The sequence below is a fragment of the Acanthopagrus latus genome, chromosome 14, assembly GCF_904848185.1.
Source record: "Acanthopagrus latus isolate v.2019 chromosome 14, fAcaLat1.1, whole genome shotgun sequence".
Lineage (NCBI taxonomy): Eukaryota > Metazoa > Chordata > Actinopteri > Spariformes > Sparidae > Acanthopagrus > Acanthopagrus latus.
In genome coordinates, this window is record NC_051052.1 from 11,363,158 (window position 1) to 11,375,443 (window position 12,286).

Consider the following 12,286-nt stretch of genomic DNA (forward strand, 5'->3'; position numbering starts at 1 on the left):
CATTAAATGTATATGTACCGCAAGTATGTAATTTGTGTATGTAGGGTTTCATTGCAGAGGTAGGGGGGAATATTATGTTAGGAGTATGTTGATTATCCACTTCCACTTCTTCCACTTCTACCACTTCTGTATTTCCATCATGCATTTACAGTCTTTTGCAACACCTACATTTAAACTGTGGTGAATTCACAGGTGGTCATAAGCTGGAGTAGCCGTTATGGAAAATGTATTTCTTTCAACAAAGAATCTGTGAATTTCCGAGCTGTTCCTTTGTACTCCAGAAAAGCATTTCAACAGTGTGTCCTTTAACAGGCTGAATTTTATTACGGAGGCTTTCGACTCATTGTAAACGATGGCCGATGCTCACATGTTATTTACGCTTTGTTTTTCCCTTCATATTGCAGCGAACCTCAAGTTTCTATCATTATGGGAAAGAATATTTTGATATGTCTACTCTTTCGATGATGGCTTGCTGGCAAATGGAGAAATACACTTTTCAAAATGTACACAACAAGAAACCATAGTCAATATTAGAATTGTTGCATGCATATTATTCAAGGACCAAATTGTAGGATGTGGCCAAAATGTAGTTCAAAGCATAGCAACATCAACAGTGGTGATGTTGTGTGTAAAGCTTCTACGTACTGTGTTGCAAAGATGCTTACTGAGATTAGCATGCTAACCAGGTCTAGATAATAAGTTTTAGCTGGCGGATGTGGCAAGTTTGTTATTCAGTCTAATCAACTCAATCAGAAAAATACAACCATACACCTTCAGCGCTGCTATATATCACCTGTGAGTTGTATCCCTTGTCTTCAAACTGGCATCTGTCAGTCTCAGAGGCTGTGATCATTGCCAGTCTGGTGTCCAGCTTTGTTCAGCTGGAGCCGGCTGAGGTCCGTCGCGCTGAGCCTTATCGACCGTCAGCTAACAGGGCTACCTGCTCCAAGTCTAACTCAGCTACTCAGTGAAAGTTGCTGCAGTCATAAATAGCTACAAGAAAGAGCATACAGTGGTGCCAAGATGTCAGTGGTTATGCTGCCCCCTTAAGTTTTGGATTACCTGCAAATTCTGGCCATTTCTTGCAAAGTGTCATTTTATCAGCCCGGCGTATTGGGGGAAATATTCAGCTCAGGCCAGCGGCAATATTCTAGGAAGAAAACGTGCTTGGAAGTTCAAACAAAATCAGACAACGGAGCTCCACATGAGACTTTTTTTCTTTGTGGGTGTTGTGTTCATCCCTGTGCCAATCAATGCAGAAAGAAGTCATTTGAGTACACATCTATGTGTCAATACAGTAGCATCACAAGAAGCAACCTCTCAAACATCTGCTGTTTTTCGTTTCAGGAAGTGCCAACACACCAGTGGTTTTCAACGAGAATGGCGACGCTCCAGGACGATACGATATCTTCCAGTACCAGAACACCAACAGGTCCACCGCGGAGTACAGAGTCATCGGCTCCTGGACCAATAAACTACACCTCAGAGTGAGATTTTAAACACACACACGCACACACACACACACACACACACACGGGAGTCAGTAAGTACGTAAAAACACCAACGCTGAAGTCGTCTGGTTTGTTTGGGAGATCATGGAGCCTTAGTGTCTCCATGTTTTATAACTTCCATTAATTTCCTGCTCACAGCGCTCTCAGGAAATGCAATAAAGAAATTATAATCTAAACAAGAGTGCAAAAACAACACAAACATTATTGCTAGTGTGTTTCCAGCTCACTGCATATTGAACCCACTTTTCTGTCTCCACTCGCTCCGGCCGCTCACTTCTGCGTAATAAAGAAAAAATGCCGTCACGATGATCCAAAACCTATTTTGATTTGAGTGGCTTATTGGAGCTGGTGAGGCGTTACAGAGCCAACGCCTCGGCAGAATGAAAGCTCAACATCGCCATGGCTTCACAGTCAGCTGTCGGATGCAAAACTAAGCTGGAATTGAATTTTTTTTTTCAACACTTGTTCTTATTTTCTTTTGTGAAAGTCTTGCGCAGGGACGTAAGATGGCTCGCGCCTACACAAGGTCACACACACACACACACAGACAATATATACAGTCTGTAAACACTGGAACCAGGAAACAAAAACACATGATTTCATGCGCAAGCAAGCTGTCATTCCATTGTCTTTGCCTCCGTTGCTCACTCACACATATATGCATGCACACAGAACTCCTTGAGCGTGCTGGAGTGCTCTGCGTTACAAAACCACCCAGGACTTCATTAGAAAGGCCAGATGACAGATGAGAAGACTAATAGACACAAAGTGCTTTCTGCTTGATGGACGGCCCTGGCTGTCTGAGAGAGAGAGAGAGCGAGAGAGAGAGACTGCAGGAGCACAAAGGACAACACACGTTAGTTAGGACACACATGATTGGGCGCTTTGACAGGTGACAAATAAGCAGATGTACCTGATTTCTTAAACCAATCCGGTCGGGTTTGAAGACACAGTGGCAGATGGCTGTGACGGCTGCAGGTTAAAAAAAAAAAAAAAAAAAAAGGTTTCACGATCAACATATTTCCAATTCCAGATATTATAGTGTCATTCAAGAATGTAATGGAAGAGTAGGGGGGTTCAAAACCAGGTCTGTGCTGTTCTGGGTCGTGCATTATTTATCGTGGTTACCAAATAAGGATGCCAAAAATTTTGCAATAACTGCTGAGGCTATGAATAAATAATGAGTAAAAAATACTCAATAAACAGGAAAGGTGCACCCAACCGAAAGAGTTCCAAAAGTTTTGAATGGTGCTAAATACCCTCCCCCGCACACACATACACACACACACGCATACACACACACACAAACCAGGATGATTATTTTCATTATTTTTTTTTATCATTAATGGTCCCATATTGTAGACAATGAGCTTTTTGTGTCTTGAAGCAGGTCTAGTTGCTAGTTTTCTACTGTGAAAAGTACCAAAACATAAATGCATACAGCCCACACTGGGAGACTGAGCCTTTAAAGGTGCAATATGTAAGGTCCTTGCAGAAAAGGCAAAAAATAAATAATAAAGTTACCAACAAAGAAATAACACTTTTGACTTTATGACATCTGCATGCTGTGTTGTAGAGAAAGCTAAGTAAGCATGCTTACCGGCTAAACCCAGCCTGTCCTGATCCAAAGAGCCTGTATTAGCTGTATAAACACTTTCCTGGAGCGCTAAGGTCCCTGTCTAGACTGCTAGCTGCACAGCTAGCTAAGCTAACTAGCTAACAGCAACAGCTACAGTTGGCTGCAAATAGCGGTTACCCTAGTGATAAACTGCCCCCTCATTTGTTTTGAGTATCAATCCAAGAGGGGGCCAATTATTATAAACTGCATCTTCAAACAAGTGGTTAGGACATGGTGATGTCACAACGACACAGTCACCACCCTCAGCCACGCCCCCTGTAGTTTCTAAAGCACCAGCAGAGCTTATCCGGAAAACTCCTGTGAGAGCTGAGAGCAGTTGGGCTTTCAGGGGGGTGGTCTTAAAGAGACAGAGCTCAGACTGAGGGTGAATAGAGGTGCTGCAGCAATGGACAGTATCAGAAATGTAATCTGTTTTTTAAACATTAAAAATTTAAATTCTAGTACACACAAAATAAAAGTAGGAACCTGAAAATGAGCAGAATAGGGGACCTTTGAAGTGTTTCTCCTGACAGATATATTAGCGGCACTAACTCACAAACAGCCAAGTGTGTGAGTGTGTGTGTGTGTGCATGTCTGTGTGTGTCAGTGATCAAATCAAGACCATTTCCTCAGTCCCTGATGGCTTTTTCCCCCTAACTAGTTTTTGTTGGACTGGTACATCGTGTGCCCGTTTAAAACAGTAATGCTCCATTTTCCCCAGCACCCCTCGGCAGTGAAGGAACCTCAGGGACTCGCTGTAATGACAGAATTACAAACGCTTGCACACATAACGACAAATTAAAAAACGCGCACATCCAGACTCGCACACAGCAGACATAAGGGAAAGCTCAGGGATTCTCAATAATGTTGGAGTGACACAAACGCAAGCAAACAAAACGCACACATGGAAGAACATATGCACACAGACAAACACACACACACACACACACAGAAGGAAATACAGATGGTCTGTTTGTGCCAGATCTGATTATGGTCTGATTGCTGGCTTCCAGACTAGCTGGTGTTAGTTTCGTGCCCGGCGGCGCTCAGGAAAACGATCAGAGGATCTGCTCCTGCTAATTGCTCTCCGAGTTGCCCCGAAGACACACTTTGTGCAGGTACAGAGAAACTGTGTTAAAGGACTGTTAACACAAAGTAATGTCAGCTCCAGCAGATGGCTGCCAGTCTTATCGCCGCTTTATATCCCTCAATAAGGTGGGAACGTTTTGTTTTGCCACCTGAATACACAAATTATTTCCTGTTTGTTCTGTTGCACTGAAGACAGAAAAAAAAAATCTACATTTTCCATTTGTAACCTCCCCTCTCCTCTCCTAGGTCGAGGCCATGCGTTGGAAGTCAGGTGACCCATCCCTCCCACCCTCAGTATGCAGCATTCCGTGCCGAACGGGCGAAAGGAAGAAGGTGGTCAAAGGTGTGCCGTGCTGCTGGCACTGCGAGCGCTGTGAAGGATACCACTATCAGGTACAAATCCAGGCCACCGCCGCTCGCTGTCGGCACGGGTGGAAGTTCACCCATCCCCTGTGATGTTGAACATTTGGGCCTCCATAGCTTGTCCCACATCTTTCCTCTTGTTGCTGTTTTCTGGCTGTTACCTATGATGGCCTGTTAAGATGTGACAATGAAGTGCAAGTCTTAGTGTGTAACTCAGTTTGTAAAGAAAATAATGCGAGAAGAGCCATGATTCTCATGCTGCATGCAGCAAAATACACCCCAAGCATTATTTTTTTTTTGCATAGTATAGTAAAGTAATGGATAGTTGACATGCACTGTTAATGCTCAGGATTCAGTATTCCAATTCAATAATTAGCTTAGTATCAATTCAGTAATTGGAATTACTCTTACTCTTATTTTTCCAATTATGGATGCAAGATAAGCTTCACAGTGCGTTCTCAACGGTTCAGAAACAGTTCTGAAAAACTTAAATTGGACTTGTTGAAACAAGTCACAGTCCGGTGTGATACATCCAGGTGCATTCTGGCAATCAATAGCAAAGTCATTTTACAGAATTATCGTAAGCCCAAATATTGAATTTTTGCATCAATGAAAAAAAAAAAAAATCAATTTTCCATCCTTATTGTTTCTGTAAAGTCACACCAAATGAAAAGGGATTTCTGACGGGTCAATAAGCTTGATTGACGTCTGAAAAGCAAAAGAAAGCTCAGGAGCTCTCCGTCGAAGCAGTTCTCTTGTTGACAATTGATTGGTCAATAGAATTGTGGTAAAAAAATATAGATTTTGAACAAATATCTGCACTTGCTTGAATATCCTGCACCTGCTTAACAATTTGAAGACACCATCAGTCCTATTTATGTGTTATATACACAGTATGTGTTTGCAGAGATTGTACTTTTGTGACATTATGAACATGTTTTGTAACATATGCTCCTTCTGACATCTGCCGCCTGCCTGCTTTTACTCCACAGTTCCATTCCCCTAAGTGGTGATCAGGTTTTTTTGTTCCAGATAATTTCAGGCAATCAAAAAGCTGAGCCACTTCTATGTACAGTATGTGGCCAATTTTTTGATTTACATATTCAAGGAGGAACCCTTCAGACGCCATTGTGGCAAATGAAAGTACATAATTTGAGGTGAGGAGGAAAAAAAGGGTGTGAGCACATGTTATAAAGATGCATTCCCTGTGTTAATTATATTACAGTCGGGGGCAATTTGGCAGCACACCATCCTTCTTATTAAGTTTGAAAAATCCATGAGCGAGCGAACGCGCAAAGACTTCCCTCGTTTAGGATGCAATAAAGGAGGGGGAAAAAAAAAGAAAATACCAGCCTTTAACTGCAGCCGGCGATGCTTGTCAGAGCACGCAATCAATACTCATTTTGCAGATACATGCATTTGCTGTAAAATCCATAATCTGTTGACACATTTATTATAGATCTGGGATTTTAGCAGAATGGAAAATAGTCTAGCGGCGTGACAAAAACAAGAAAAGCAAACTAAAGAGCAAGTGTTCCAAAACTTGTAAATGTGTGCCTTTTTTTTTTTTAACCAGTCAGTTTACAGAGATGGATAACACACAACAGTTGTGCCTCGACTGCCTGGTGAATTAATCAGCTGTTGACATGTCTCTGAACGAAAGCATCGGGGATTTATAGCATGAGGCGTTAATGTTGGAGCTTTATACAGATGAACCGCTCTCCTAGTCAGAGTTTGGATTTTTTCAAAAACCTTATTTAACTGCACGTATGCAAATTGATTTGCAAGACACAAATCGGATTGCCGCTTGGTCCTTCCAGATTTGCCTTCAGCTGTCCCCTCGCTGGAATCGACTTGACGTCTTGTCCGATATCTGGCTCTGTCTCTGTTGACTCCATCTGTCATGAAAACATTTTTTTCAGATCGCCGAAAAGAAAGCTGAGTTACTGAAAGCATCGCTAATCATTTGAAGGCTATTGAAAAAAGTCTGAGGCCCAAAGCACTGATTGACCAAAACATTGACAACTGTTCTTTGTTAATACAGTTCAAGTTCACAGTTAATACTCCTTAATGGATTTTATGAGAGAAAGTAATTAGCTTGATCAATATACGTCTTAAAGGTTCCACATTACACCAAGCCTATAAATGAGCTGTTTATTCTTTCCATGCTTTAATATTCGAAAGCGCATATATTTTTTCCTGTCCACTGCTGCAGCACCTTTATTCACCCTCTGTCTGAATGCTACATTTGTAGCTCCTGTCTCCTTAAGGCCCCCCTGCCCCCTCCCAAAAAGCCCAGTCTGCTCTGATTGGTCAGCTCTAACGGACCTGAGCAGGCTCTGCTCACGGTGTTTTAGCATCGGCTGTGACCATGTATTTTCAAACATGGCTGAGAGTGGTGACTGTTTATTTGCAGCATCACAACCCTACAGAAGTTAATAACTAATAATGACTTTTAACAATATTTGGGGCCTTTAAAGCTCTTCCATCAAGTCTTCTCTCTTTAATCGTATCTGTTTCTTTCGCAGGCATCAGAGTTCACATGTGAGCTGTGTCCGTACGAGATGCGACCCGATACCAACCGCACCGGCTGCGTCCCCATCCCGATCATCAAGCTGGAGTGGCACTCCCCCTGGGCCGTCGTGCCCGTCTTCATCTCCATGCTGGGCATCATCGCCACCTCTTTCGTCATCGTCACCTTCGTCCGGTACAACGACACACCCATCGTGCGGGCGTCGGGGCGGGAGATGAGCTACGTGCTGCTGACGGGAATCTTCCTGTGCTACGCCATCACGTTCCTGATGATCGCGACGCCCGACGTGGGAGTGTGCTCGTTCCGGAGGATCTTCCTGGGCCTGGGCATGTGCTTCAGCTATGCAGCGCTCCTCACCAAGACCAACAGGATACACCGCATCTTCGAGCAAGGGAAGAAGTCCGTAACGGCGCCCAGGTACGCACGCTGCCTTCCGGTCCCCTGTGCGTTCAGCGCGCTTAGGTTTTCGATGAGTGTAGTGGCAATAAAAGGTCGCTGTAAGTGTGTACTCACACAAAGACCTAACCTCCACTTCTTCCTTACCGAGCTGCTTGCAATCATTATTCATCATTTATTTTTCATCCATTATTTATGAGAGTCATGAACTCACACTCACCTATTGTACTGTTTGCACTCAGTGTGAGTGACTCTGTGAGAGAGAAGTGGCTAAAATGTTAATGCAGTATTTAATAATACTCTGGTTCATGTCCCTGCTACCCAGATGGTCATCTGTTTTTTTTTGTTTTGTTTTTTTTCCCTTTGGCACCATCCAGCTGTGAGAGTTACCGTTGTTGCACTGCTATTTTATGATGATTAGGTATTTCCATATTTGTAGCTTGTTTTCCAGGAAATACAAAAGTGATTTAGCATTTAAAATGACAAATTACAGTGAATACACTCGGCGACAACTGCAGCACGATAGAGGGCGAGGGTCACGCATACGTACAGTGAGAGGTTTCGGTGTGTGTTGTGCGTTCAGGATGTCTGGCAGTAAGCCTCCTTTGAGCCCGGGAGCTTGAGTGAGCAGGTTGTTTCTTCACAAAGGGTGTGAGTGAAAATCCAGCTTTTGTTTTTCTGGTATTATTTGTTCCCATTTTATCTCCCTGGCATCCTGGATGATCATTACATTTCCTCTACCCAGCGCCATGGGCTACTGAAACTGCTCCTCTTTCTCCACCCTGAAATCCTATCATTATGTTTTCCTAGATCTCCCTCCAACTCTTGTGGGAGTGTGCGTTGGTGTGAGCGCGGAATTTAAAGGGACAGTTAAGCCAAAAGTCCAAAATACATATTTCTATTCTTACCTGTTGCACTGTTAATCCATGTAGATGGATTTTGTGACATACAGATATCTATGTTTGTGGTGCTCAAAGAAGCTATGACAGCTAAGCTAGCTAAGATGCCAGCTCAGCAGAGTGAGGAGAGGACACAGTTAAAGGTGCAATATGTAAGAATCTGAATTGAAAACCGACTAATAACTAGCTGAAATTATAAGCAGAGTAAGCAACAATTTTGAGGAAATGGTGTCCGTGTATTTTGTGGCAGAGATATCCAGTGTTATTTGCTTCAGTTAGACTGAAGTTAGCATGCTAACCAGTTAGCCCCAGTCCCAGTTCTTAGCTCCTGTGCGAGTGGTTTAAACACATATGTGTGATAGTGTGGGTGGATGTAGCTCGTTAGAAAGAAAACAGCTCCGACATGAAACACAGTTAGCCATCAATTTTGATTACATTTGAGCGTTATTTCCAGAACTTGGCAACTCGCACCAAAACAATCTAGATGGATTGGCTAAAAAATTTCGCCACCTCCTCATATCCACGATCCTTTCCTCCCCAGGTTCATCTCTCCGGCCTCCCAGCTCGTCATCACCTTCTCGCTCATCTCCGTCCAGCTTCTCGGGGTCTTCGTCTGGTTCGCGGTGGACCCTCCCCACACGGTCGTGGATTACGGCGAGCAGCGGACCCAGGACCCCTTGGCGGCGCGCGGCGTCCTCAAGTGCGACATCTCGGACCTGTCCCTCATTTGCTCCCTGGGTTACTCCATCCTGCTGATGGTGACGTGCACGGTTTACGCCATCAAGACGCGAAGCGTGCCCGAAACCTTCAATGAGGCCAAGCCCATCGGATTTACCATGTACACCACCTGCATCATCTGGCTGGCGTTCATACCCATCTTCTTTGGCACGTCGCAGTCTGCAGAGAGGGTACGTTTGTGTCTATCCCACCATATATCCAACCTGCTACCATACTTAAACTGCTGCTTGTAACACTTTCTTTGTAAACTACAGTCTACAGAGAGTGTGAGTATATTACATATATCTGTACTTCATCCCCATCATCTTAAGCATTTCTGTGCCAGCAGAGAGGATGAGACGATGTGTCTGTCTGTTGGATTACCCTGTGTATGACCTGTTTGGGATTTAAAGCAGTTTCCCTTTGAGACGTCGCAGTCTGCAGGAAGGATGAATTTGTGTGTCTCGCATGTGTTTGTGTGTATGTGCGCTTGTGTGATACAGATGATATGTATGTATATACGTGTGAAATACCTTTTATCAGAACAATTTGTCGACAAGTGGGTGGCGATGGTGTGCATTATGGGCTCTCTGCTCTCCCGAGAGCGTTTTGCAGCGTTATTAAGTTTTGAAATCACCTTTTCGAGTCATAAATTTGCATGTATTGCTATGCCGGGAAGTCTCCTCTCGCTTTCATCCATCGACAACTTTTTTTCTCGGAGATCAAAAAGGCATCCCTTGGCACTGAGAGACAGATATGTGTTTCAATTGAAGCTATACTAATGTCTTTGAGTCTAAAATCTTCTGACAATCCTCCGTGAGTACAAGAGGACTTTTCTGTCTGGCTGATTGACTGGATCCACAGCCCAGGCTTTTAGAGGGGTTGTACTGTCGAGCTTATGCCTCCTACCTTTTGTCAATTATTGATGGCTGTATGATGTGAGTGCGATGTAACTTTGGCAAGGTGGTGTGTGTCCGCGTGTGTGTGGGAAGCCCTTTTTTTTTTTATAGGATTCAGATTGGCTCGGTATGGATGCCCAGTGCTTTATCTGCATGTGCATTGTGGTTTACTGGCAACCATATTCACACATAAACATTCTTGAATACCTGAGGGCAGTGGCTCCCAAACATTGCAAACATACAACAATGGAGTATCCATTTGTATCTGCATTAGAATCGTCAAGCAGCAGCTACTTTGGTCACTTACAATTGGCTCCCTAGGAGGAGTGCCAGGCTTTGAAGCCACTGGTCCAACAAATGGCCCAAAAACATTTAGCTCTATTAGCTTACATTCTGATTGATCTTTTTAGTTTTACAACCCTCGCAAAATGACTTGTTTGTCATGATTTGATCTATTCTGCCTGATAGAATTTGGAATGTCTGGAAGAGCTGCATGATTAAATCATTTTATCCCCATTCCAAGTTAGCCCGGTGCTAAACCAGATGTTATCAGGCTCGGTCGGCTCTCCTGCGGCCTGATATTCTCACCCCATCTCTACCTGATCTCACTCTTCATGCCCAAACCTAACCAACCCAACCGATGAAGGCGGCAGCAGCTGGGGGAAGGTTGGGGATTTTAAGTTTGTTATTTTTTCACAATTATTAATTTCAGTTTTCATAATTTGTTTCAGTTTGGGCATCAGAAACTATTTGCTACATCTCCCGAGGTGTGAATGGCATTGATTGCTGCAGACAGCCGGGGGCTAGTATCATCTACAAATGATAAAATGGATAAACAAGAATGTAGTACAAGAATTTAGTGTTTTGATGCTGGGTGTTTTCACTTCCCTCAGGCCTCTAAAAATCCTTCATATAATACAGCCTAAGAAGGAAAAACCACTGCCATAATGATGAGCTTTATTAGGCTGCCTCTTGGAAAACAGCGTACAGGTATGTGAGTGATGGACTGATTGTGTGACAACGTAAAAAAAAAAAAAAGCCGTCCTTTCACCTTGCCTCTTTGAATCAGGTGGTTAAGGAGTCGTGAACATACCGCACTCACACAGCTAATCTGATTCATAACAACGCACACATAGTAAACCACTGTGTTCGCCTCAGCTAAAGCAGCAGCTGTTTGCTGATTCCATTTCGTGATAGCGTGACTGATCTAGTTTTAACAACGGGGACGCTTAAGCACTTACGGTCATCGAGACTCATGGCCGGTCTTTCAATGCACATGTCACAGGTTGTACATCACGGCACTAAACCGCCGGGTGCAGTTGATGCGCACATACGGTGGGAAGATAAGCGGCGGTGGCGGCGAACGGATAGACAGCGCTGCATCATTCACGGCCCTCAGTTAGAACATGACCCGAACGTAAACATACACCGTCGAGATACGAATCCAGAGCTGCTTTTCAGAAAAGAAATTAATCACGTTTATGTTTGGCAGCAAAACAAAATGCGTCCTTGAGAATGCACGCCAGTCAATCCGCACAATGTCAAATATCAGTATTCTGGCCCGCCGTGTCATCCTCCTCGACATGACTCTTATAGTCTGCCCCTGTTTTTGGAGTGTCATTCAGGCAATTTTCATTTCTCCCTCTCGTTGCGTCTCAGCCCATTTTCCTTTCAAGGCAGGCGCCCGCCGCTGTCGCATAGCAAAGAGCTGACATCAAAGTGATCGCGCCTAATCACACATCAGGGAAATCATACTCTTGCTGGATGTTTCATAGTTTTTTTTTGTTTTTTTTTTCCCTTTCGCTCCCTTTTATTTGTTTATTTCGTGTTTAGATTTTTGAGAATCCTCAAAAAGCCGGGATGTTCTGGAGCGGTTACTGATGCAGGAAGTTTATAGTGACTGCAGTAAAAAAAAACAAAAAAAAACAAAAGAAAAGTTTCAATTATTATTTTTTTGTGCTCACCTTCCCCAGTCATCATAGAATCCTAGGGTGTGTTCAGGCATGCAGAGGTCATTTGACTGTAATTCTGTGACTTACATGAGCGTGTGTGTGTGTGTCTCCGCATGTGTGTTCGTTATCTGACGTGCCGAAGCGTCTTGTCGTACTGGTCTGGTACTGAGCAGCGTCCACGCCGTGTTTCTTCGGCTAATTAGAACGTCCACCGGCGGCTTCTTGTGTGTTTTGCGTTGGAGTGTGTTCGCCCGGCGTGTTGTGTTTAATTGGAATATCCACCAGTGCACACTTGTGTGTCTGTGTATG

At 43.7% G+C, this 12,286-nt stretch overlaps 1 protein-coding gene across 26 annotated transcripts in view; it reads left to right on the forward strand.

Moving 5' to 3' along the window:
• Positions 1-12,286, forward strand: part of grm8a (glutamate receptor, metabotropic 8a) — a 453,766-nt gene that overhangs the window by 207,300 nt on the left and 234,180 nt on the right. For all 26 annotated transcript variants that reach the window (XM_037121952.1, XM_037121956.1, XM_037121954.1 and 23 more), the window contains 4 exons: positions 1,348-1,487; positions 4,465-4,611; positions 7,110-7,531; positions 8,951-9,317. In XM_037121952.1, the coding sequence (XP_036977847.1) occupies positions 1,348-1,487; positions 4,465-4,611; positions 7,110-7,531; positions 8,951-9,317 (1,076 nt within the window). The remainder of the gene's footprint in view (positions 1-1,347; positions 1,488-4,464; positions 4,612-7,109; positions 7,532-8,950; positions 9,318-12,286) is intronic.